Below are 26,929 nucleotides of genomic sequence, written 5' to 3'. Positions count from 1 at the left end.
CACCCCCTACGAACATTTCAGGACACCGGGAGTGTTCTCAAAAACGGTTTCACTTTGCTTGCGAACAAAACGGACACATATTGAGTCCTTAGAACAACCCCCAGTCAGTTTATTTAGAACATTTCAGAACACCCGTGATGTCCGCAAACAAATCGAACACAAAAAGAACGTCTAAAACATAAAAAACACAACTTTCATCCTATCTCATACACTCCCATCCTCCCCAAACACTCCTACACACCAACACACTCTACTAAATACACATTTTGAACAAAGTTTCACTGCGCTGTCCGTGGACGTCCGCGAATCCAAGATGGCGGGTGCTACCGAAAAATCTGACCCGCTTCACGCTCCACGCCGTCCAATCAGCGAACACGTTGCATGTCCGCGAACATCACGCAAGACGATTGGCCAATCAGGACACTGTCCGCGGAGCAAACAGGGAAGTGTGTCCGCGAACCGAACACAGATATCACACATTTTTTTTGACCTACTTTTTGGTCATTTTAAAAAAAACTCCTGGACGGATTTTCACCAAATTTGCAAAAGCACGATTTCGGGACCAAGCTGCTGCTCCTGGTCCAAATTTGGTGGAAATCCGTCCAGCAGTTTCGGCTGTAGGCGCGAGCAAAAAAATGTTCCCATTCAATCTATGTGAAAAAAAAAAGTTTTGGGACCCCCCCTCTAACTTTGCCCCCCCTGGATGAATTCTCGCCAAACTTTGCAAAAACATTCAAAGTTAGGTGAGGATCCGTCCAGGGAGAGCGAAGTTATAAGCCACCCAAAAAGTGCTCTTCCTATGGAAACAGCAACTTAACCATAACTACATGGCCACTACCGTGGACATGTTATATATACATATATATATATATATATATATATATATATATATATATATATATATATACACATATATATATATATACACATATATATATATATATATATATATATATATATATATATATATATATATATATATATATATATATATATATATATATATATATGTTCTATTCCCCTCAAGTCCAGAGATTTGGTCTACTGTACCCTACCTGACCATAAGAGGCAGGGAGTTTGCATTTTTTCATGTTAAATATCTTAACTATCCGGTTTACTCCCCCCTCCTTGAGCTTTATAGTCCCTCAAGTGTTTTATAAGTCCTAATTTCATCCTTCATCTTCGGCCACCAAAACTGTCTTTGTACTAAATGGAGAGTGTTGGTAATTCCATGATGTCCCGAATGTAAGGTATCATGACATAGCCTTGTGATTCTTTGTCTCAGTCCAGGATTGGGAATGACTAGGCGATTGTCCTTGAATAAATATCCGTCCTTTGTTGTGGGATTCCATCTGTTATTTCTCTTGTGCTCCTTCCAGAGGTCCGAAAGTCGAGTTTGGCCTTGGATATTCTCCAGGAGGGTGAGTGCTTGGGCAACAAAGATTGTGTGGGGAAACATTTTTGGAAGGTCCAATCCTCAGGGTTTTCATAGTCCGGACGTCCGGAGAGGGGATTGGCAATTATATCCTGTGATCCAGGGACATGATGGATGTGGAACTGATACTGGGCAAAGAAGAAGGCCCAACGGGCCTGACGACTGTTCCTACACTCCAAGGATTTTAGAACTTGAAGATTTCGATGGTCCGTACGGACCTGGACTGGATGCCTAGCTCCTAGGAGTAGATGTCGCCACTCTGTAAAGGCTTGGCGGATGGCTAATAGCTTCTTTTCCAAGACGGAATAATGAGTCTCACTGGGAGTCAGAGTTTGTGAAAGGTAAGCAATAGGGTGCTCCAATTTGTCCTCAAATTCCTGTTTTAGGACTGCTCCTATGGCGTAGTTAGAGGCATCCGTCTCCACTAGGAATGGCCGGTTAATGTCCGGTTGAGCTAGGATGGGGGCTTGAGTGAACTCTGTCTTTAATCGTTGGAATGCCTTGTCTTGGGCTGCGGACCAGAGAAATGGGGTATCTTTCTTCAAGAGAGAAATGATGGGTTGAACAATTTCAGAAAAGGACGGTATGAACTTTCGGTAAAAATTAGCAAGTCCCAGGAAGGATTGAATTTGTTTCACGGAAGTGGGAGCCGGCCAAGATAGTATGGCCTTTACCTTTGAAAGATCCATTCCAATTCATTCTCGATTAAGGGCAAATCCGAGGTAATGAACAGAAGTGACGTGAAATAGGCATTTCTCGGGTTTAGCTAGGAGTATGTTTTCACGTAATCGTTGTAGGACTGCCTTAACATGCTCTTCATGCTTTAGAAGGTCCCTGGAGTAGATCAAGATATCATCCAGGTAGACGATGACGAAGAGGAACAGCATATCCGAGAACACCCTATCCATGAAACGTTGAAAAACTGCTGGGGCATTAGCAAGTCCGAAGGGCATGACCAGGTATTCAAAATGGCCAAAGGGGGTTCTAAAGGCTGTTTTCCATTTGTCACCTTCTTTTATGCGAATGAGATGGTAAGCACCCCTTAGGTCTAATTTTGTAAATATTACTGCACCTCTGACTGCTTCTAGGATATCCGAGATGAGTGGTAAGGGATAACGGTCCTTGAGAGTACACTGATTTAGACCACGGTAGTCCAAACATGGTCTGAGTGCCTTGGTATCTTTCTTTGGAACAAAGAACAATGAAGCGCCCGCTGGAGATTTGGACGGGCGTATGGTACCATTTTCCAGGTTAGTATCCAGGTATTCTCGGAGAGCCCTCTTTTCAGGTTCAGATAATATAAACATTCTGCCGAAAGGAATCACTGCAGAGGACTCGGTATCGATGGCGCAATCCTCTGGTCTGTGAGGAGGGAGAGCTTGAACTATAGCAGTCAAAAAGACATCAGAAAAGGCTTGGTAGGCTCTGGGAATCTGGATGATGTTAGAAACGGTGACTGGACTTTGTTGGTTCTCTTAAAGGTCTTCAGAAGGCTTCGGTATGGTATCCAGGGATAGACAGTGAGCCATACAATATTCAGATCCAAGAATCAGTGAGCCGGCTGCCCAATTGATGTAAGGATTGTGCCTTTGTAGCCAGGGCATTCCAAGAACCATCGGATAATGGGCTGATTTAATGAGGTCAAATTTGATCCTCTCTTGATGGTGATTAATAGAAAGTAGAATCTCTTTAGTCTGAAGGGTAATGGGTCCTGAGGAAAGAGGCCTTCCATCAATAACCTCTACTGGTTGCATTGTTACTCGGCTTTCATGTGGAATGTTATGAGCAGTGACCCAATCTTGATCTAGAAATATGCCCATGGCTCCGCAGTTAACTAATGCCAGGATGGGGTAGGATTCTGTCTTGGAAGGCGATAGTACGGCCTGAAGAACCACAAGGTTATTTTGTCCAGGAGAGTTCAAGGATGGAATTGATGTGGAGCAAACATCTCTCTCCCGACACTGTGCTCCATCTAGGATCAAGAGTTGGTGTTTCCCGAACGCCATGGAGGAGCAATAGGACATTCTCTCACAAGATGTTTATCGGAGGCGCAATACATGCACAGACCAGTATGGATCCGTCGCATCCTTTCTTGAGGGGTAATGGGTCCACGGAAGGCTCCTAGTTGCATAGGTTCGGGATCCGGGGTAGAATGAATAGTAGGCTCTGCTCTAGGAGCATGTTCCGTGCTTGTCTTTTGGAGACTCGTCTTAGACTTCCTTTTCTCTGCTCTTCTTTCTTGGATTCGGAAATCTATCTGTAAGGATAGGTCCGTAAGAGCCTGGAAGGAATTGGGGCAGGCCACCCTTGCTAGCTCATCTTTTATTTCTTCGTTCAGCCATCTTCGGAAGACAGTAAAACCAGCTTCTGGAGACCAGTCTGCTTCCTTTACGAGTTGTTTGAAATGAGTAACATAGATGAGCATATCCTGGGACCATTGCTGAAACTCGAGTAGTCTCTCTTGAGCACTGTACACTTGTTCTGGGCGATCAAACATTTCCTTAAGGGCTCTCACAAAGCCATCATAGTCATCCAAGAGGGCATCGCCTGAATTGACTAGGGGGGTTGCCCAAGTCAATGCATTTCCTGTGAGGTGTGAGATCATAAAACCCACCTTTGCTCTAGGAGTGGAGAAATAGTAGGGTTTGAAGGTGAAGTGAACTAAACACGAATCAAGGAAGGCGCAGAGAGTCTTGGAAGAACCGTCATACTTGTCCACTATTGCACCCAGCAACACACTTTCTTTTGTCGCTGAATCACGTGACAGAACTAACTGCTTTGACGCAGCGTTCTCCAGCATGGGGTCTGGCATGGATTCACATGCTCATGAATATTCCCCATCGTCAGGCTGGGAATCCTTGGTACAGAAAAAATCAGCATCAGTTTCGTTTCTGATCTGTCTTTCCTAGTAGCAACCAATCACTGATCTCCGGGACATACTGCCCACCGCCAATGACTGCCCTCTCCCTAAGCCCCGCCTCTGGCAGCCATCCTCAGATTTTTACCGCACGTTCAAGTGTTGGGAGTCCTTGTGCTATAGCTCTCAAGCTTTAGCTGCGTTTTCGCGCTTTTTCAAAGAGAATTTCTAATTTTTCGGTTAAATTGAGCCTCAAGCTCCACCGTTTCTACATCCGATCAACGGGGATCCGTTTCGGAAGTTTATACGCCCCTCAAGGGTGAAGTTTTCGTCGAGCGACACTTCGGAGGATTCTGAGGCCTACCCTGGACATGGCCCAGGAGAAAGGAAGCTTGAAGCCCGGGAAGCTGTTCAGGTCCTGCCCTGGATGCCAGCTGCAGAATGTGTTCAAGGAAGATGAGCATTCTTTATGCCTCTACTGTCTTCACGAGGACAAAACGCACGTGGAGAAGGATTGTGCGTTTTGCGGGAACATGTCTGAACGGACCATGAAGGATCACCATCTTCGTCTCGCCAACCGTCAGGTGAGAAGAAAAAGAAGAAATCTGAGCGGTCTTCTAAGTCCTGTGAGGGCGCCCCGGCGATGGGAGCCCAACAGAAGGCTAAGCACCGCGAGTCCGTGGGCACCGGGAGCGCCGAACGGTCAGGCTCCTTGGCTGCCAGGCAGGGCGCACCCTCCCCGGCGCCATCGACCATGAGCCAACGCTCTGGCTTGGGTAAGAGGAAATCCGAGAACCCGGCAAAGCTTCTGGAGAGGCCCCGGTCGATCTCCAAGATTTTGGCAGAGGGGGAGCGAGGCGAGGAGCCCTCCCCCAAGGTGAAGGCCTCAAGCACGCAGTTGGTGACTAAGGCTTCGATTCACCCAGCCAAGGCCTCTATCAAGAAAGTCGCGGCAACCCTGGCTCAGCCTGTGGAGGTGACACCAGTGGTAGCGACCTCGGGGCCCAGAGTCTCCCTGCCACTTCGGAGGGAGGCGTCTTTCAAGCCCATCGAAAGAACCCCCAAGAAGTCCATAACGGAGAAAGAAGGGGGGCAGTGGCCGTCGTGGATACAGACACAGCCTCCGAGGAGGAGCTGGTCAAAGTCCTTGAGAGCCACGATGCGGGCATGGAGGAGGACCAGCCCGTTGAGAGGCATCCCGACGACGGAGACGACGAAAGCGACGGAGGTGCCGACGAGGCCCCAGACCAACCGTCGCGCCTGTCACAGCCAGTGCCACAGGATAACTCGGCAGCCATTTTAGTGGGAATACAATCCTTATGCACTGAGATAAGGACGAGATTGCCTCTACCCCCGACGGAGGAGCCGGAACCAGGCCCGATGGAGGAGCCAGGGGCGGATCCGTCGGGAAGTCCACCATCGAAGAGGAGAAGGACACATCCTCCTACCCCTTTCCAGCCCTTGAGACCCACTCAGCCCTCATCCCCGTCCATGATCCGTGGGGAGGACACGGGCACGGCCACGACGGGCACGGACGACGATGGCGGCGACGACGGGGTGGACCTCCAGGCGGCTTCACTGCCAGACAAGATTGGATCCTTCCATACGATGATCTCCAGGGCATCCGAGCTTTTCCAGCTCTGCCCCGAAGAGAAGAAGAAGGAGGGGTTTCTCTATCAACGTCGCGAGGCCAATAGGAAGACGGTCCTCGTGGTCCCGCTACTGGATGACATCTGGGACGAGGGACTTTCCCTCCTCAAGAACCCGTCAACGATGTCGGTGAAAAGGGACCGATATGAGAAGAAATACGGGGTCCCCGATGCGGCCCCTCTTTGCCTTAGAGCACAGCCGACCCCGGATTCGGTCGTCTCGGCGGCTGCCAGGAAAAAGGCGGGGGGGCTTCGGCCTCGACATCGACTTCCCCGCCGGACAGCGAGGGAAAGAAGCTCGACGCGATGGGACGACGAGTCACCACGTCGGTGGCGACGACGATTAAGGCGGCCAACGCCCTAGCTATTGTTGCCTGTTAAGATAGGGAACTTTGGTTTAAAATCGCTCCCCTGTTGGACTTCCTGCCGGACGACAAGAGGGCTGAAGCCCTGGAAATCTTGCAAGGAGGCGAGATGGCTTCGGACCACGCCATAACAGTGGCGACAGACATCGCGGACACCGGTTTCTGCCAACTGGGCAACGGCGTTTGCCTCAGACGGCGCGGTTGGCTTAAGGTGACGGATTTCTGCCAGGACGTACAAGCCAAAGTTATGGACACGGAGACAGCCCGGGCCCTGGGAGTTCTCCAGCAACGACGACCATCCTTTCGGAGCACCAGAGGCAAGCAAGGGGCCTCCAACGGTTCTGGCAGTGGCTCTTCTACCTACCGTCAGGCGGCCCGTTCCTCGTCGCAGGAGGCCTATAGAGGACGGGGCAAGTCGGTTGGTTTCTGCCGTCGTCGCCAGGGAGGTCAAGGCGGCACGGCGGCCTCAAAACAGAACTGAACCGACCGTGGCGTTGGGCCCCCACCGAAACACCCCGGTGGAAGGCTGGCTGGCGAAGTTCATCAGCGTGTGGGAGTCCATCTCCACCGACCGTTGGGTGCTGAAAACCCTGGCCCACGGGCACACCCTCGAATTTCTAAAGAAGTGCCTCTCGCGTGCCACCCGTGGCCAGGAAGGAAAACTACGTACCCCAGTTGCTTCTGGAGGTAAGGGTGATGCTCATGAAAGGTGCCATTGAGCTCGTCCCAAAAAGGCTTCGGGGCTCCGGAGTCTACTCAAGATACTTCCTCGTAAAGAAGAAGACAGGAGGTTGGCATCCCATCCTGGACCTGCGGCGACTGAACAAGTACATCAAGGCCCAGATGTGCCGGATGGTCACCCTCCAGCACGTACTGGGACAGCTGGAGGAAGACGATTTCCTGTCGTCGTTGGACTTGGAGGATGTCTACTTCCACATCCCCATTCTAAAAGGACACCGGAAGTTCCTCAGGTTCGTGGTCCAAGGACGGCACTACCAGTTCAAGGCCCTCCCGTTCGGATTAAAGTCAGCACGCAGGGTGTTCACCAAGTGCCTAGCATGAGTGGTGGCGTGGCTACGCCTGCAGGAGATCCACGTCTATCCCTACCTGGACGACTGGCTCATCAGAGGAAGGTCAAAGGATCTCGCCATAGAACTCACAACGAGGAACGTCCAGCTGCTCACAGACCTGGGATTCTCCATAATTTTTCCCAAATCCCACCTGGCCCCGTCGCAAGTTGCCCTGTTTCTGGGAGCCAAGCTCGACACCGTGGCGCGGCTGGCCTCACCATCGGAGGAAAGGACGGAGGCCATCCTGGGCAAGGTGCAACGTCTGCTGGCCACGGACGTAGCCAGGGTAAGATCCATCAAATCCCTCCTCGGGATGATGCCATCCTGCATATATCTGGTGCGCCTCTGCAGACTTCGGATGCGCCCTCTACAAGAGTTTGTCGACGCCCGCTGGAGGACCGGATTCTGCTCAACGAGACTTCCGTCAAGCGATCTGTTGGTGGGGCACCCGCTCTCATCTGACGGCAGACACGGACTTTCAGACCCCAGCTCACCAGGTAACGGTGACAACGGATGCCTCCCTGGAAGGGTGGGGAGCTCACACCGAAGATCTTCACGCGAGAGGCCTTTGGCTCCCAGAGGAGAAGCCGCTCCACATCAACATCTTGGAGCTCCGTGCAGTGTTTTTGGGCCCTCAGGTCTTTTCTTCCGTCCCTCAAGGGCAAGGTGGTGAGGATCTTCACCGACAACACCACCACGATGTTCTACATCTGGAAGCAGGGCGGAACCAGATCCCCAGCCCTGTCCAAGGAAGCCCAGGACCTGTGGCATTGGGCCATCGCCCAAGGGATGTTTCTGGTGCCTTTACATCTGGCAGGGATAAAAAACACCATCGCCGACTCACTCAGCAGGGAGCTGCGCTCTTGCCACGAGTGGGAACTACGCCAAGATCAAGTGGATCGACTCTTCCAACGATGGGGTAAACCCTAATCGATCTGTTTGCGACGGCGAAAACTCCAAATGCCAGAGGTTTGCCAGCAGGTTTCCCCAGCCGAGGAGCATGGGCGATGCTTTCTCGTTCCCCTTGGATGGCATATTCCTTCATGCGTTCCCTTCGTTGCCGTTGCTGCTCTGGCTCATCAACCAGCTCAAGAGGTCCCGGTGCAGGATGATTCTCGTCGCACCGGCGTGGCCGAGACAGATCTGGTTCCTGGACCTTCTGGACTTGTCAGCGTCCCCACCAGTCAAGCTGCCGGCGGACGCGGATCTTCTCTCCAGAGAAGGAGGTGCCATTCTTCACCACGACCCGAAGTTGCTGAACTTGCAGGCCTGGCTCCTGCAGCACTAGAGTTTGGAGGATACGATATCCCGGCTGACTGCAGGGAGGTTCTTGCAAAAGCCAGGGCGTCCTCAACTCTCAAGTGTTATGGACATACGTGGAAGAGGTTCTCGGTCTGGTGCCGTGCACAGAAGATTAACCCTCTGCGGATTACGGCTCCTCAAGTACTGCCGTACCTACTGTCGCTGGCCAAAGCTGGACTAGCTCACGCCTCTATCAAAATACATCTGGCTGCGATCTCCCGATACACCAGAACCACGGGACGGGCGTCCTTGTGGTCCCATCGCCTGGTGAAGGAATTTATGAAGGGATTGTTCCGATCGTTCCCGCCGGTGAAGGCCCCTGCCCCGGCGTGGGAGCTCAACGTTGTGCTGACCAGGCTCATGGGGGCCCCATTCGAGCCTATGCATTCGGCGCTGTTGAAGTTCCTGTCATGGAAGACAGCATTTCTCGTGGCCATCACCTCCGCACAACGAGTGGGAGAGATCCAGGCCCTATCTTGCAAGCCTCCATACTTGACTTTTCACGACACGAGGGTGGTGCTGAGGACACACCCCTCCTTTATGCCCAAGGTGCCGTCGGACTTCCACCTCAACAAGCCCTTGGTGTTACCTGTTTTCTTTCCGTCTCCTTCGTCGCCGGCCGAGAGGACTTTGCACTCGCTGGATGTGGCTAGAGTGCTGAAGTTCTACGTGGACCGCACGAAGAGTTTTCGGAAGACATCACAGCTGTTTGCGAAATTTGGACCTGTGAACCAAGGGAAGGCTCTCTCAAAGGCTTCCATTTCCAGATGGCTCTCCGGCTGTATCATGCACTGTCACTGGTTGTCAAACTGACCGTTGCCCAGCCGCCCGAGAGCCCATTCAACCAGAGCGATCGCTGCTACTACAGCGTTCTTGTCTGGTGTGCCCCTGCTGGACATCTGCAGGGCTGCTACGTGGAGGTCGATGCACACCTTTACGAGATTCTACTGCGTTGACTGGGATTCCAGGGAGGAGTCCAGAGTCGGCCAAGCAGTGCTGCACAACCTGTTCGCCTGAAGGTGGGCCTGGTGAGGAGGTCAGAGTTGCTTAAAGTTGAGTTTATGTATTGCTTAATGTTGAGCCTTTTGCCACCTCCCGTGGTTGTGCATGTGTGTACTGCTATGTAATCTTATATTCATGAGCATGTGAATCCATGCCAGACCCCATGCTGGAGAAGGAACAAGTTACTTACCTGTAACTGTTGTTCTCCAGCATGGGTCTGGCATGGATTCACATGCGAACCCTCCCTCCTACCCCTCTGCGGCTCTTCACTTGGTCATACTGCCACTTTACGTGCTACCAAATCTGATGATGGCTGCCAGAGGCAGGGCTTAGGGAGAGGACTGTCATTGGCTGTGGGCAGTATGACCCGGAGATCAGTGATTGGTTGCTACTAGGAAAGACAGATCAGAAACAAAACTGATACTGATTTTTTCTGTACCGAGGATTCCCAGCCTGACGACGGGGAATATTCATGAGCATGTGAATCCATGCCAGAACCATGCTGGAGAACAACAGTTACAGGCAGTGGTCGAAGTGTACGAAAAGAAGTAGTGGAACTATGTTCCCTGCTGGCCTGCACCCACTCCCCACAAGCCCCATCACCACGTCCCCTCCCACACACAAAACACCCCCCCAAACACTTGCACCTGCTGTTTAATTGAACGTTCAGTGCAGTGCACTGAAAGTGCAAGTTTCAACATCTTCCTACACTTTTATTTCAAAACTAAACCGCTCCGGAACGGTTCCTTTTTAAAATAAAAGTATAGGAGCTGTAAAAGATCATTTAAAAAAGTAGAGGAGCACCGCTCCCGCCCGCTCCCGCTCACTTCGACCACTGGTTACAGGTAAGTAACTTGTTCCTTCTCTGCCTTGAGGTTCTGTACCTCTGTTTTTAACTCCTGCATGCCTTGCATGAGGTCTTGAACGCCGGCTTCCATCTCTGTATCTGTATCGTTTTTAAGGCGTCTCAATCTGTCACAAGTCTCTCCCCTTCTCATCTGTTTTTGTTGAGTACTTGCGACCTTCTGGGATTTCTTCTTTTTTACAGTCCGGGATTTGTATAGACCCGAACGCTGATCTTCGGCGTCCAGCGTGAGGATAGCGGTTCAGTTTCCAGGAGCGTTCAGAAAGTCCAGAGAAACACCAGGAAGCAAACAAGTTACGCTCGGAGGCACGGAGGACCGTGACTTGAGCGCAGAAGGGTTTCCAGGAGATTGGAGAGGGAAGGAATAGGATGGGGAATCAAGGAGCTGGGAACAAGGAATCAAGCAAGAGCCCCGATCGAACTCCGGCAAAGCACGTCCGGCTACAGGTAGCGGTAGCGTTGAGACACGCAGAGCCGCGGGGGCATGTCTCTCTTGTAGGATGAGCAGCATGGAACGCATAGACTGATCCGGAGCGTTCCGCTCCGAGCGGCCATGTTGGAAGGAATACTGCATGCAATCCCCTACGAGTCAGGGACCAGGAGGACCAGAAAGGACGTAGACGACGGTTCATGACACCAACGTCTCTGAAAGAGGTACAAAGCATGCTGGGCTTTGGGAACTTCTACCGCCGGTTCATCCCAGACTTCTCTCAGGTTGTGCACCCAATCAAAGTACTATTACGAAAAAACAATAAAAGGTTTGCTTGGACCGAAGAAGCAGAAGAAGCCTTTCAGGAACTTAAACGAAGGTTTACCTCCGCTCCAATCCTGCGACATCCTCATCCAGACCTCCCTTATGTCGTTGAAACTGATGCGTCCAGTCTCGCAATGGGGGCTGTCCTTTCACAGAGAGACCCGGAAACCAGCCAGCTACATCCTGTGGCCTTCTGGTCGAAAAAGTTCTCACCTCCAGAGATTAATTATGCCATCACGGACAAGGAACTCCTGGCTATCAAATCCGCCTTTAAAGCCGGGAGGCACTACCTTCTGGGGGCCAGACACACCATTACAGTCATCACAGACCACCGAAACCTGCAATATCTCAAAACAGCCAAGGCCCAGTCCTCGCACCAATTACGGTGGGCCCTTTTCTTTGCTGAATATGATTATGTAATCACATTTCGACCAGGAGTCAGAAACCGAAAGGTGGATGCCTTATCTCGCATGGGCATAGATTAAATAGTATATACAACTCCAGACCCAGTACCTATTATACCTGAAGACAAACTCTTGGGTATCACGACAGCCTTAACACAAGCAGAACTACGAAAAGAAACCCAATGGACAATGAATCCTGATGCCTACCTTGCATGGCAAACACAAGGAGAACAATATGCCATCAAGGACCACCTACCCTTTTTTAGGGATCACCTATATGTACCCAAGAAGGAATTACAACAGCATATTATTTCAAACTATCACGATTCACTGATCGAAGGGCATCCTGGGATCGCCAAAACCCTAGCTAAGGTGGAAGAGAACTTTTGGTGGCCTACCTGGCGTAAGGACATCATTCAGTATATTCAGTCCTGCGATGTCTGCGCACAAAATAAATCACAGAAACAAAAACCATCTGGTCTCCTACAACCATTGGACATTCCTCCAGTTCCATGGCACACTCTTTCCCTTGACTTCATCACTGATCTACATCCAACCCAAGGGTTCAACACCATCCTTGTAGTTGTGGACTTATTCTCGAAGATGGCCCATTTTATTCCTCTCAAAGGCTTCCCAGACGCAGCCACTATAGCAAAAGTGTGCCTGGAGGGTGTGGTTAAGCTACTGGCTTCCCTTCGGTTCTGGTCTCTGATCAAGGCAGCCAGTTTGTTTCAAACTTCTGGAAAAAATGCTGTGCAATGGCGCAGATCGACGTTCGGCTGTCTACCAGTCACCCTCCCCAAACGGACGGCCAAACCGAGAGAACCAATCAGACACTCTAGCAATATTTACGGTGCATGCTGCACCACGAACAAAGGAATTGGAAAGACCTACTATGGATAGCCGAAAATCCATATAACAATTCTTTGCACTCAAGCACGGGACAAACGCCCTTCTATACCCTTCATGGCAGACATCCACGTACCTCTGAACTAGACCTTCCAGCCAACTTGGAAATGCCAGCGGTAAAGACTCTACACACAACCATTACTCAGGCTTTCAAAAGGGCAAAGGAACACCTTATTCATGTCAAAAGAAAAACAAAAGAGATTCGCCGACCAACACCGGAAAATGGCCCCTGATTATGAAGTAGGAGACAAAGTTTGGTTAGCCGCTAAATTCATACCCATCAAGGGAACCCGGACCTTTCATCCCAGATTCTTAGGACCCTATACCATTAAGGCAATTATCAACCCAGCAGCCGTGAAACTGGATTTACCACCTAATCTACACATCCACCCGGTATTCCATGTGTCCCTCCTGAAACCAATGCAACCCGGCACACGGATTGGGACACCACCTAAGCCCATACTTGACGGAGAACCAGAATTCGAAGTCAAAGATATCTTGGACTCTAAATACTCTAGGACCAAGCTATATTATCTCGTTGATTGGAAAGGGTTTTAACCACAAGATAGATCCTGGGAGCCCAGTGAGAATATCCACGCACCACGTCTAATCAGGAAATTCCATCGGAACTTCCCAACCAAACCTGGGCCAGACAGAAGGAACACCATGGGAGGGACCTTAGGGGGGAGTGATGTCACAACCCTCGCCCAAAACCCCCTCTGGCAAACCCATTGGCCAGGTGGAGTCAGGACTCTGGCCTCTAGAGCCTGGCATCCTCTTCAAAAGCCCTCATGGGGCCAGTCCTGGCACCTATGGCGCCAGGCTCATACACCATGAACAACAATGTGTTTGGGAACTACTTTATTGTATTGTCAGCCAACATGGAGGCACCCACATAGCTTGGTTGGTCCTAAGAACCAAGCTATGCGGTCTAGTATTTTGGGTGTGGCAGGCCTACTTTCCCTGGTACTACTTTACCTGGGCTATATAAAGCACACCCTGACTGCAGAACATGCTTCGTGTTACTTTGCAGCTTGCAACGTGATACTCACCGTGTCCAGCTATTCCCTCGAACCTCGGAGAAGCAGAACCTGTAAGGAGACAAAAGGAACATCATTAGCAGCAGCATCTTACCTGCAGTCTTCATCTTTAAACACTCGCAGCTACTGAGAACAGCTTCCTCGAATCTGCACGCCTCCCGGACAGAACAATCTGAAAGAGGAAGATAGAGGCAAGAGACATTTACAAATTACGAACTGCTCAAAAGGCTTACCTGGCTGGTCGCCTCTTGGCAGGCACCACTCCGGACATTCCACTCGCGCTGAAGAACACCGCGACCTACAAGGAAGGAAAACACAGGTTAGAAAAGGCAAGACTTTGCAGCGCTGCGCATAGCGCTTACTTACTGCATCATAGCGCTCTTGATGCGCCATCATTTACCAGCGCGGCTCAACCAAGCCAGTTCCCCGCCCTGAAGCTCTGCATACCTAAGGGAGAAAAAAGAAACATTTTAAACAAAGAAAGGCATGCAGGATAGCAACAAAACTAAAGAACAGCTATAAGACCTACCTCAACAATATCCAACGGGCCGGCGTCAGTGAAGTACCTGGACCGCACTCGCCCATGAAAGACAACGCGCCCCTGCAAAGAAGGCAGGACGGAGAGCACGCCAAATTCTACCACAAGGTGAGGAGAGGGCGCCAGAGGGACTGAAAGCATACAGGAGTGGAGGGAGGATACGTACCCCAGTCGGTCAGTCTTGAACACAGTCCTCCTGTATTTTCAGGCAGAACCTTCCCCGCAGACCACATCAGGGCAAAGCTGAGAAGCATACCAGCAAGTAACCCAGCTGGGTGGCATCCCTGTGGATACCAGGTGAGCATAACAACACCCAGGCATGTTCTTGAAAATGTATTGAATACGAGTTAGCTCCCTATCTGACAGGGCAAAGCAAAGACACAAAGTGAGTGTGCTAAATCAAAGACTTAACTCATAGTGAATTTGAACTTGGATGGCGATAACCAGGGACATTATATGAATACCTTCCTAAACTTAGATGGTATAACTACACTAGCCATCTGGTCCTGAAGAAGGCTTATGTATTTGTGTGTTTGCCGAAACCTACATTGTCCCTTGATAAAATTGACAGACAGTTGTAGAAATGAATTGATCAAGCAAAGCTTAATTCCATTGAGTGTATATTTGGAATATTATGTTGCAGATATTTGTATACATTTAGATTTACGAAATCTGGTGTTAGATTTTAATCTGTTCATAATTTTGCATGTGTTGTATTTCTAATATGATGTTCTGTTCATAATTTGTATACTAGTCATACATGCCAAAAAGGCTTATAATGTAATGTGGTTTAACTGGGAATATTGATTATGTTGATATTTGATGGAATATGTGTTTACATTTATATCTTTAATAATCAAGCCAAAGAAGTTGCAGGTTCCAGTCTCAATGATGTGTTATTTCATGTGTAAGAGTTCTGTATTTCCATCACTTAGTGTGTAGACATTCCCCAAAGGATCATGTGTTGCCTTCGACCTGCTTATGTTTCATACTGACTGATGTATGTTTATTGTCTGTGTTTTAGGAGAGCCAGAGAGCTTCTGGAAAAGGGTCATTTGTATTGTGCGCCTAGTCCTAGCCGCCGTCGTACTGGTTTCTGGAATCGGCATGGTTCGCTGGCATTTTACATGAATGGTAAACTCTGAATTAACCACTCAATAATCTCCATAAAGGGGATAATGGATTATAGGATGTGATGTGGTGTCAGACAGCACAGGGATGGGGTTCCAGCGTGTGTTCAACCTGTAGCTGAAGTGTGGCTGTGTACACAGTATGTTGTTGAGTGGATCTGCCTGTTGTTTATCACATTTTCATCATTCCTGCAGAATTGTAGTTAGTGGGCCTCATTACGAGGTTCGTGTTAAAACCTGCCAGTAGGCGGCAAGCTACCGCTGACCCCGTAACAACGTTTCTGCCGCCCCATATCCCGGTGCCACTGGGATATCATGAGCGGCGCGGAATGGTAAATCACTCCATGGGAATGGGGACACTGAAGCACTGGCAGCGTTGCTAACGGTGCCGGTGCTTCAATTGAAACTCTGCAGGAAGGTGCCTGAACTCCCGGCAGGTCAGGCCTGCTGGGTCAGGCCTGCTGAGATTACTGTGCCCCTGCCAGCAGACTCATTGTTTGGCGGTCCGGACAGGGTGCCAGTACGTTGCTATCGGCACTCTTATTTCCAGACCGCCAAACTTCAAATGAGGCCCAGTGTCTTTGGCGTTTTAGTCTTGATTTTTCAGTGTTGTATTAAGAGATGACCCGGCCCAACAGAATTATTTGCATAAATGCCCTCATTATGGGCACCTTGGTAAACAACATATTTGCAGTTGTATTTTGGACAGCCACGCAATCCCAATTGAATGGAGAACTAGAATAATTGTTCCTTTGTATAAAAATGGGTCAAAATGATCCCTGTCCTCCTGCAGGCTTATTTAATTGATAAATAGATGACTTTAGCAAAAGATAAGGTTTTGCTGTTTCCTTCCACCTTGTTGATTGGGCAGAGCAAACCTTTTACTGGTGTAAACATAATGAGGTTTTAGAGAGGGTTAGGGACTGAATCACAATGTCTAAACATATATATATATATATATATATATATATATATATATATATATATATATATATATATATATATATATATATATATATATTTGCCTTGTGCAGAATATGTTTGTGGGACCAGTGCTTTCATGGTCAGCGTTAAACGATGTAAATAGGGAATTGTTGTGGTCTAAACTCATGAAACTGGGGATAACACAAGATATTAGCTATTGTGATGCTTTTGCTTTTCAATTCTAACACAAGAGTTAGATTTTGAGGCTGATGGTGAATTGACAAATGACGTTAGGATTACAAAAGGAGTATATCAGGGGTGCATTCTTGCACCCCTGATTTTTATTCTAGATACTAATTCACTGATGCAATCCCTTGAGGAAGTCACATATGATATTCCTCAAATCTCATATAGCGCTTTTATATGCAGATGATGTAGTTTCAATAGCTAGGACTCCGTCCGCTTTACAAAAGCTTTCTTCCACATTTACTCTTTATGAACGTGTTTCTGTGATTTGATACATTAAATCTGACATTCATCAGGCAAACAACTAAAATGATGCATATACTATCAGCTATATTTGCTGGAGTCGTATGGTACTGAATACTAATAAATGAAGAGTTTCGACTTCTAAGCTCTTCTGTTCATATAGACGAGCCATGTTGTACAGCTCAAATTCTTATCGATGTAGAGTACTGTGAAAAAAACATGAATGATAGTGATTATTTTTTTTTGATAATTATTACAAAGTCACATAAAAACACCCTAACCGAGGCTATAACTATAATCAATGCCGGAGAGCCGGAGTCAAAAAGTACCTTCAAAACTTGGGCACTGGGAAAATCTCCTTGCGTTAGATTTATCTCCATATTAGATGAAACAGTTCCCAACAGGAACCTGTCAATACAAAATAGGATTGTTAATGGGACATGTGCCACTCCAGACCTACATTCAAATGTAGCACATTTAGAAGCCATACTGACGTTCTTCAGAGAAGCGTATTACTTCTTCCACCATGAACCAGAGTTGTGCTGTGGCTTCATAATCCCAATGTCCACCTGCTAGAATATCTGAGTTATATAATTCTATTCTCTGCAGCCCGCAATGGAGTTACTGTGGAGCACTTACATACAAACACAACTTACCTTTATGGAGCTTTTGGGTTCATTGATCAAAGGCCCAGGTTGTACTGCCACATCATGATCCTGGGAGCAATACTTAGAGTGAATCTGCGTCATCAACAATGCAGACATGTGCTGTTATGAAGACCCTGCAAAAGAAGCTGATGCTATAATGTTACAAATCAAAACACTTGGGTCTGCTAAGAAATGTGGCATAGATAGGACGGGGAGTTCTTGCCCAAAATGTTACAGCTGCCAGGCATCATTCTGTGATGTCTATTCACGAAAGCAATATCCGGACATCGTCACAGAACCTACGGCATAAAAATGCTTCTGCAGTAGAGGGTTGTCTGGTGGAACCACATAAATAAGCCGCGATTAGAATGCAATTATAACTCAATTGTATATATTGGCCCTCATTACAACCCTGGCGTTAAGGGATTACCGGTAAGGGTACCGGTAATCCCTTAACGCCTGATTACGAGGTCCCTTTGCGGGTCCCGACCTTAACGGCTGGTTTGTGCCAGCCGTTAAGGGAAAGACCCGCAAAGGGACCTTGAAGGTGATTACGGTACCACATTTTGCGGTACCGTAATTACCGCCTTGCCCATTCCCATTGAGCCCTATGGGGCAAAAATGGGAATGGGGAAGGGCCAATGGGAAATGGGGAATTACCGCCCCGCCAACCTTGGAATGGGGTGGTAATTCCCCATTTCACCATGGCGGAATCGGAAGTTACCGGCGTTAACCATGGCGCTAATAGCGCCATTGGTTAACGCCGGGGTTGTAATGAGGGCCATTATATAAGCTGCTCACCCCCTAACATTGTAAATACGTCATTACCTGTATATTATACGAAACTGCTTTAAAATGTGCACATTACCTACTTTCACTATGCCTGTAACACTTTCATTACTTGTAACTTGTAACCATGTAACCTTGTTCAAGCGCCTGGATGCACCTGGGCCAGGCGGCGCTATATAAATAATGAAGTAAACTAAACTAAAATGCAACAAGTGTCATGGGACGAGCGCCGTGAAAGGTCAACCTTAACCCAGGAGATTCAGTTTGATACAGACTGGCCATGTAAGCAGAATTGCATGGTTGAGGAACAGGTCTGGCTCATCACATACATGTGGCCGTCAGAGTTCTTTTAGTAACCTGAAGGGTACTCCTGTTAATGCAGAGTCAAGTTCAAAATCTACTTTTGGCTAAATAGTTAGTAGCAAAAGTGACAGTATTTATAAGTCCCAATCAAGCGTTAAGGATTAGTGTAAACTTGCACCGGTTTCGGGGACAGCGAGCTTTGCTTGTTATCAGAAATATATACCACCCTGTCCTATTAAGTCGCCTGAGGCTAAACTCTTTTTTCACCCACACATGGAAAGTGGTGTCGCTGGAGGGAAAATGAAATGTCTTGTGTTTGTGAAACCGATGGAATGGAAACTCCTGTCCGTGAAGCGTTATTTGGTGCTTTATATGCTGTTCTTAGAAAGCGTTTTTTAGTTCTTTTGTTCCACTTTTTGGGGCAAGAGGCTTCAGTCAATGCAGACCTGCGTTTCTATATTTATTGTTCCTTCCTGATGTATCTGTGCTCTTGTGTTGCTAATTTTACTGCTGCTGTTTCAAAATTCACATCACAGTTAGTGGACCAGTTTTACTGATTTTACTTGCGTGCATGCCTTGTAATGTGGACCATGTTAATGAATGATCTTTAATTTCTTTTACATATAAGACTCTGAAGGGACTGTTCCTCCCGAGATAAAGTATTGATTGATTCATATAGGCCTGGCTCTGAGAACCCAGCAGTAAGAGGATTGTGCAAGAGCCTCCAGGAAGGCTTGAGGGTATGGGACTGTCCCTCCCGAGATAAAGTATTGATTGATTCAGATAGTCCTTGCTCTGAGAGGATTATGCAAGAGCCTCCAGGAAGGATTGAGGGTATGGGACTGTCCCTCCCGAGATAAAGTATTGATTGATTCAGATAGTCCTTGCTCTGAGAGGATTATGCAAGAGCCTCCAGGAAGGATTGAGGGTATGGGACTGTCCCTCCCGAGATAAAGTATTGATTGATTCAGATAGGCCTGGCTCTGAGTACTAGGAGTGAGAGGATTGTGCAAGAGCCTCCAGGAAGGCTTGATGGTAATGGGACTGTCCCTCCCGAGATAAAGTATTGATTGATTCAGATAGTCCTTGCTCTGAGAACCCAGCAGTAAGAGGATTGTGCAAGAGCCTCCAGGAAGGTTTGAGGGTACACATCCCTACCACTCTGTTCCGTTATTTGGACGAGGAAAAGGGAAAGTTGTGGTGTTCCACCTGATGGATTAGATAAGAGGCACTAGAGCAAATGCCTTGAAGTGCATCACGCGGCAGACGCAAGGATGGGGCGAGTCGTCCTGCAGCGCCTGTTCCAGTGAGGTAGGCATTTATCCATTTTGCCTCCAACATGTCTAGAGTACTGCTATATATTCTATTCAAAGCAGGTGAATCTATGAAAGATCCAATTCTGGAGAAGGAGTACCTTTCTTACCTGTAACTCCATTTCTCCAGCATTGGTATCTTTTAAAGGTTCACATGCTCCCTCCTTCCTCCCCAAGGGGTTAAAGGCCTAGACTCAGGTATTGACAAGGGTCAGCACTTGCCTGTTAGAATCTGAACATGACCTCCAGGGGAGGAGCTTACTACTCGACATCCCATCGGCTGTGACCAAAGAACCCATAAAGAGGAGGATTGACTACAAAACACACCTGTGTGTTTCCTTTAAGTAAAAGTATGAAGTGTGTAACCGAGGATTCCCGGTCTGATAAGGGGGGAATATTCAAAGCATGTGAATCTATGAAAGATCCAATGCTGGAGAAAAGGGTGCTGCATTCTTAGTAGTCTGATGAGTATTATGGTCACTAAGAGCACAGGATTGGTGGGCGCAGAGGGGGCAGTTCTACTTAGGCTGTTCTAGAAGGGTGAAGGTGAGAGGATGCATATGATGGGGGATGAGAAGACACAGGACAGCAGAGGAGGTTTCCGTGATCTTGATGATTTTGTATGTGAAAGAGAGGGCAAAGTCATCATTAGAGAGAGGAGGCACGATGAATTGGATGGTAGTATATAGTTTACAAGGATCGTAGCAGATATGGGAAAGGTTTAGTGAGGTAGAGTACATAGCAGAGAAGAAATTGAGGAAAGATTTCTTATAGGAAGCAAGGTGAGACGGACACCTGGCCTTCTTCCAGTGACTGAGATGGAGGCACCTGGTAGTTATCAGCTGTCATATCAGCTTGTTGATCCAGTGATGAGATGTAGAGTGAGGAATCAATCAGGATAGTGCTTCTCAATGGAAATAGCAAGAGCCAAGATAAATTCTGCAAAGGTGTTCTCAATCGAGTTGGCGAGGGGATGAGCAAGAATTTTTGACTTCATCAAGAGAGAGAACAAGAGAGAGAGATTTGAATATGCATTTGGTATTGGGGAAAGTAGGGGGAGGATTTTGCATGGGGGTGGGAGAGATGGCAAAGTACATGAGGAAGTTATCAGATGTGCGATGGGAAAATGGAAGGTGTATAGTGGCTGACAGAGGCAAAGAGGAAGTTCAGGGCAGGGAAGTTGGGATGAGAATGGTTTGGAAAGAGACTAGGGAGTTGTCAAACAGGGTGAATTAAAATTGGTGATGATGGTTGTTTCAAAATGTTGGGAGGTTCATGTCCCCTCTGGGCACAATGAGAGACTCATAAGAAAGAAAGTTAATTAGAAGATCGAGATAATAAAGGGCAGAGTTCTGGGTGGTTGATACATGAGAATAATAATGCAAGGGGCAAGCGGGAGGAGTTGAACTGCCATGATTATCACCCTACCCCGATTACCAGATCTTAACCTCCACGTCAGAGGTAGTCAAGATCACACGTGGGGCTGTGGCAGGTTCAGAGGCAGAGAATAGTGCTGTACCTGGCACAAAGTTCTGTAGAGAGTTGGATCTCTGTATTTACTGTAAGAGAAGTACCTACCCCTGAGCACCTGACAGGTTTAGCATTGGACAGCAAGACTGTTGTGACCATACCCCAGAACATCTTGGAACCAAAGTTTATTATCCTTGTGTAAATGTCATCATTAACTTCCCTACATAGTTTTACCACTAAGAAAACAAGGATTCTCAAGTGTATATGTATAGTAATATACATGTATACTGTTTATAATTAGCAAACAGAAGGGGGGGAGGTAAGACAAAGTCACCCAAGCGCTCGCACTCTCACAATAACTGAGCAGGAGGCAGCGGGCGATTGTATGATGTAGGTGCTCTGACCCAACACTCTACAGTACAAGGAAACTGTTATTGAGCATTACAATCACACTGCGCCAGATTCTCTAAGTTTGAGTGCAAAGTTGCATAGATCATTTATTCCATCCAAAATCAGCCTGACACTGGTTTCGAGCCTAAGCTCTTCCTGTGAGGCTTGCGTTGTTCCTAATTTCTGAATTCAGATGGATGCCGAAAGGAAGCAATTATAATTGGCGAGACGCAATAGCGATGAGTTACTAAGGTGCTTTCTTTTGAATTTAATTGACTGTAAGGCAATACACTTAATGTGGACATAGTAAAATTACGAGCAACGCAAGCCTCAGAGGAAGAGCTGGCTGATTTTGGATGGAATAAAAATTCTATGCAACTTTGCACACAAACCTAGACTGTATATAATGAGCATCCCGTAGGGGGAGTCATATGCCCTCCGAGTCAAACACGGAGCTCAGAATGCAGGCTTTACCTCATGAAACCTGTCACGTTCTGAGCCCCCTGACTGAAAAGCGGGCAACAGGTACTTAGGTTCCCCTATTGTGCACTTCCGAGGCTATGAACATAGCCTGCGGTAGAAATTAAACACAATAGTTGGTAGGACACATACACTGCCACCAGCCATAACTAGGAGTTGGTCTAAAATGTTACAGAAATAAAGAGAAGGGGGGTACTAAGTATCCCTTTGGCACTCCACTGAAGGTGTGTGCCAATCTCTTAGGTCATACAGTTTAAGAACAGTAGTAAAATATGTAAAATATTCTTAAAGGATGACCCTAAGTTTCCCCAGTAACATTGCCCACAAGGAGCTGTGGGCTCCAAGCAGTAAAACATAGATGCATTTAAGATAAGTGGAGAAAAAGAAAATAGTGCAAAAAGACAGATCCCATCACAATGAATAAGTGGGAAAAGGACCCACTCACTCAGGATTAAAGAAAAAGGTCCAGAAGTCCAGCAAAAAGAGTTGGGGTCTCACTAGGAGAGGGGATGAAGCAAAGAAATGATACATCTCCCTAACAGAAAGGGAAAAAGAACTATGTGTAGTTCCCTCCTTCCTTGTCCACGGCAGAGATCTTATTTTGTAATTTCTTTTTAAGTTGAACAACCGGCCATTTCTCAACTTTAAAAAATGTTTGGCAACCGAGAAAGCATTCCAGAGTGCTAATAGCAATAAACCCCTTGATGGGGTGTATCACAGGTCTGGTATTATCCTGGGCTCATTTTACAGGCTCAGGCTTGGCTGCAGCCTGTAACTTAGGACATGGGCATTACATGACCTTGTAATGCCCCCCATGTTCAGGTTTATTGCATAAATAGAAAAACATAAAGAATGCTCTCACACTTTTATTTAGCAGGTGTGTATATTTATAATCTTATAGAAGTAATATATGAGCATTAAAAATAGCATAGTCAAAGCAATAAGCAGTCCCCATATTTGCAGCAATGTGGTTGTATATAGTCCTAGCATCCTATTATTCTCCTATTCACTTTGAGGAATCTAAATCCTACAACCAATCAAGAATGTGCACAACCCTCTAGAAAACAGCCCAGTAAAATGAAAGATGTATTCACTGTAGTGCTGTCAGGGTTGGCAAGCCAGTAGACAGGTGATATTATCCCAACCACTGTAAACCTATTTTATGGAAATGGATTAAAGAAAAACTCTATTTAAAGCCAATGGATTTTAAAGGCAATTACCTAAAAACAATTTACATCCATTAATTAAACATAAAGATAAAGACATTTAAAACCACCTGCTGGTTTCCTCCATTGCATAGACAAGTGCATATGTTATTTATTTATTTATTCATTCATTTATTTCATTTGTTGATAAATATACTATATCCCCCCTCCTATCGATATCTGGGGGTTGAGTTCGAGCCCAAACACGCACTATTAGAGCAGCGCAAGTTACGGTGCTGATTTCCAGCTTTTCCAGTAAGCAGAGTGGCTTCACACTTTGGGGCACGCGCCGACTATACATACAAGTGTTTATCCCTATGATAACATATGGCCTAGAGGCCCTTTTGACTTTTGATTTAGCATGGCTTCAGGTCATCGAAGGGAAATGTTGGCATTGGATCCTTGGTTTACCTCCTGGTGTTCCGATGGCCCTCATAAGGTTAGAATTAGGATTGCCAAACCTAAAAGCAGTAGTCCTAAAAAAAGAGGGCAGGGTTCTTTTTGAAGATGATCAGTGGAACAACAAACCCACTCCTTAGGGCAGTCCAGCAGGAATTAGTTAGAAATCATAGCACCTGCTCATTATATGGGACGATGACTACATTCCTAGCGGAAAAAGGCTGGACTTCTAGGAGTCAGATACTTGGACGGAAGAAGTCCACAATGTGTTTGGGAAACGTATTGAGTTATGGGATTGGTTGGAGAACTATTCCCACCGCAGTGCGTTAAAGAGCAATTAGTTTGCTCAGTACAGACTATACACCTTTATGAAGCCACAGGCGTATTTGAACCTTTGTCCATCTAAAAGGCTCAGGCACTTCATCGTCTAATTCAGAATGGAACAACTACCAACAAGGATGGTTATGGGGAGCAGAGAAAAGATTCCTACTAAAGAGCGAGTCTGTCGCCTATGTAAATCGTCAGAAGCATTGGAAACAGCTAAACACTTACTAACCGAATGTCAAACCATGGCCAATACTATCCAGGTGTATATTGGTAGGCATGTACATAATCTGGCGAGCAGTCGGGAATTGTCCTTTTGGGGTTATTGCACTAATTCCGCTAGCATGCGCCTCCTAATTGCCCTTTACAATATATGGCTAAATATCGAAGCCAGGTTGGGTCCAATGATAAATACTAAATATGATAATAAATAAATAAAGAGCATGTCAGACTCTTGCTGAGACCAGACGTGAGATCTCTGGCTTTGTCCATGTCCCCTGGGTGTACCCCTGGGTGTCCCCTGGGTGAAGGGCCACAGCTAAATGACCAGGTACTAATACTATCATCTACTGCCCAACAATAATATGACCTGGGCACAAGAACACCAGTGGGTAGAGTTCAAAGAGGGCAGACTGGGCAAGAATGGAATTCTGTAAAATTACTCACATAGTTTATGAATATAGGGAGGGACAATATGTGCAAGAGAATGAAGGAAGCTATTTTATAGTAGAATGTTTATAGAGTTTCCATATTAAAAGGCGGCTAAATCTTGCAAGAAGGTTGTGGAGTAAAGCAAAGGAAAGTTGATGTAACTTCATCACAAAGGGCTTGGTGAGTGTTTGGTTTAGCAACACGGTTGATGGCAGCATCTTTTAAATTAGAATGCTTGCAATAATCACACAAGTCTTGACATTATGTTGTTGCTTTCATATGTGAACATATTTAAAACTGTAGCTGAATATTGCAGTTTGACTTGAAGAGCGAGCATAATACACTCAAGAAAAGCAAAAGACTGATGCTGTGTCATGTCATCCATTTCATGCAGTGTCGCATCTGATGCATGGGACGCAGCACAACCTGGCAGCGCTGAGCGCGTTTCTGAATGAATCTGTCTGCAAAAGACTCCTTTATATCTGAGTCTGAAGATGAAGTGCACCCAGGCCACAGTGTTCCTGTTCCAGAGACCTTCTGTGACTCCTTTCCCAGGCATCCAGCATCTACAACCCCATAACATGCACAGCCGTGCCCTGCCTTCCTGTAAGCAGCAGCCTGCCGCTGCCAAAGGGGGCCAAAAGGTCTCTGAGATAGGTCATCATACCTGAGTATCATGAGCTGCCACACCTATGAGCTGAACACACATATACTCCTGGCTACATAGTGTAATTGGGCCGCATTTGCCTGTTTTGTGGCCATTATGATGTTTGCAAGCTGTGCTCTCCAGAACTGATTCTGCCATTGCATATGTGTGTGTGGTTTCTAGTCGCTAAGGTAGTTATCAATATACAGATTTTGTTGTGAATCTCTGTTCCTCTGCCGTGTCATATTTGCCATGTTTGTCAAACTCTGAAAAAGTCTCATGTGTCATGGTCTCAGAAATGGTCTCAGATATAACCTTAAACATTGGGAGAGAGAGGGGGCGAGGTCCTGACACCTGCTCAATATGTGCACAAGGCATGCACTTATAGACGGTATATAGGAGGATTCTGCAGGTATGGCATGTACTTATAGGCGGTATACAGGAGGATTCTGCAGTTATGGCATGTACTTATAGGGGGTATATTAGAGGATTCTGCAGGTATGGCATTTAGTTATAGGCAGTATATAGGAGGGTTCTGCAGGTATGGCATGTACTTATAGGTGGTATAAAGGAAGATTCTACAGGTATGGCATGTACCTATAGGTGGTATATTAGAGGATTCTGCAGGTATGGCATGTACTTATAGGTGGTATATAGGAGGTTTCTGCGGGTATGGCATGTACCTATAGGCGGTATATAGGAGGTTTCTGCAGGTATGGCATGTACTTATAGGGGGTATATAGGAGGTTTCTGCAGGTATGGCATGTACTTATAGGCGGTATATAGGAGGTTTCTGCGGGTATGGCATGTACTTATAGGGGGTATATAGGAGGTTTCTGCAGGTATGGCATGTACCTATAGGCGGTATATAGGAGGTTTCTGCAGTTATGGCATGCAAATCTAGGCGGTATATAGGAGGATTCTGCAGGTATGGCATGTACTTATAGGCAGTATATAGGAGGTTTCTGCAGGTATGGCATGTACTTATAGACGGTATATAGGAGGTTTCTGCAGGTATGGCATGTACTTATAGGTGGTATATAGGAGGTTTCTGCGGGTATGGCATGTACCTATAGGCGGTATATAGGAGGTTTCTGCAGGTGTGGCATGTACTTATAGGCGGTATATAGGAGGTTTCTGCAGGTGTGACATGTACTTATAGGCAGTATATAGGAGGTTTCTGCAGGTATGGCATGTACTTATAGGCGGTATATAGGAGGTTTCTGCAGGTATGGCATGTACTTATAGGCGGTATATAGGAGGTTTCTGCAGGTATGGCATGTACTTACAGGTGGTATATAGGAGGTTTCTGCAGGTATGGCATGTACCTATAGGTGGTATATTAGAGGATTCTGCAGGTATGGCATGTACTTACAGGTGGTATATAGGAGGTTTCTGCAGGTATGGCATGCACCTATAGGTGGTATATAGGAGGTTTCTGCAGGTATGGCATGTACTTATAGGCGGTATAGAGGAGGTTTCTGCAGGTATGGCATGTACTTATAGGTGGTATATAGGAGGTTTCTGCAGGTATGGCATGTACGTATAGGTGGTACATAGGAGGTTTCGGCAGGTATGG

At 47.0% G+C, this 26,929-nt stretch overlaps 1 protein-coding gene across 2 annotated transcripts in view; it reads left to right on the top strand.

Annotated features, from left to right (window-relative positions):
• LOC138525658 (uncharacterized) overlaps nt 1-25,572 on the top strand; it is a 338,509-nt gene extending 312,937 nt beyond the window's left edge. The window contains exons 5-6 of one of the 2 annotated variants that reach the window (XM_069635721.1): nt 15,215-15,324; nt 25,099-25,572. In XM_069635721.1, coding sequence (XP_069491822.1) covers nt 15,215-15,321 — 107 coding nt within the window. In that variant the 3' untranslated portion in view covers nt 15,322-15,324; nt 25,099-25,572. The remainder of the gene's footprint in view (nt 1-15,214; nt 15,325-25,098) is intronic. The other variant, XM_069635722.1, reaches the window with a different exon arrangement.
• Nucleotides 25,573-26,929: the final 1,357 nt, after the last annotated feature.

The sequence above is a fragment of the Ambystoma mexicanum genome, chromosome 7p (assembly GCF_040938575.1).
Source record: "Ambystoma mexicanum isolate Mex_15411 chromosome 7p, UKY_AmexF1_1, whole genome shotgun sequence".
NCBI classification, from domain to species: domain Eukaryota; kingdom Metazoa; phylum Chordata; class Amphibia; order Caudata; family Ambystomatidae; genus Ambystoma; species Ambystoma mexicanum.
Note: the sequence above shows the minus strand (reverse complement) of the source record. Positions and strands in the feature narration are given on the sequence as shown.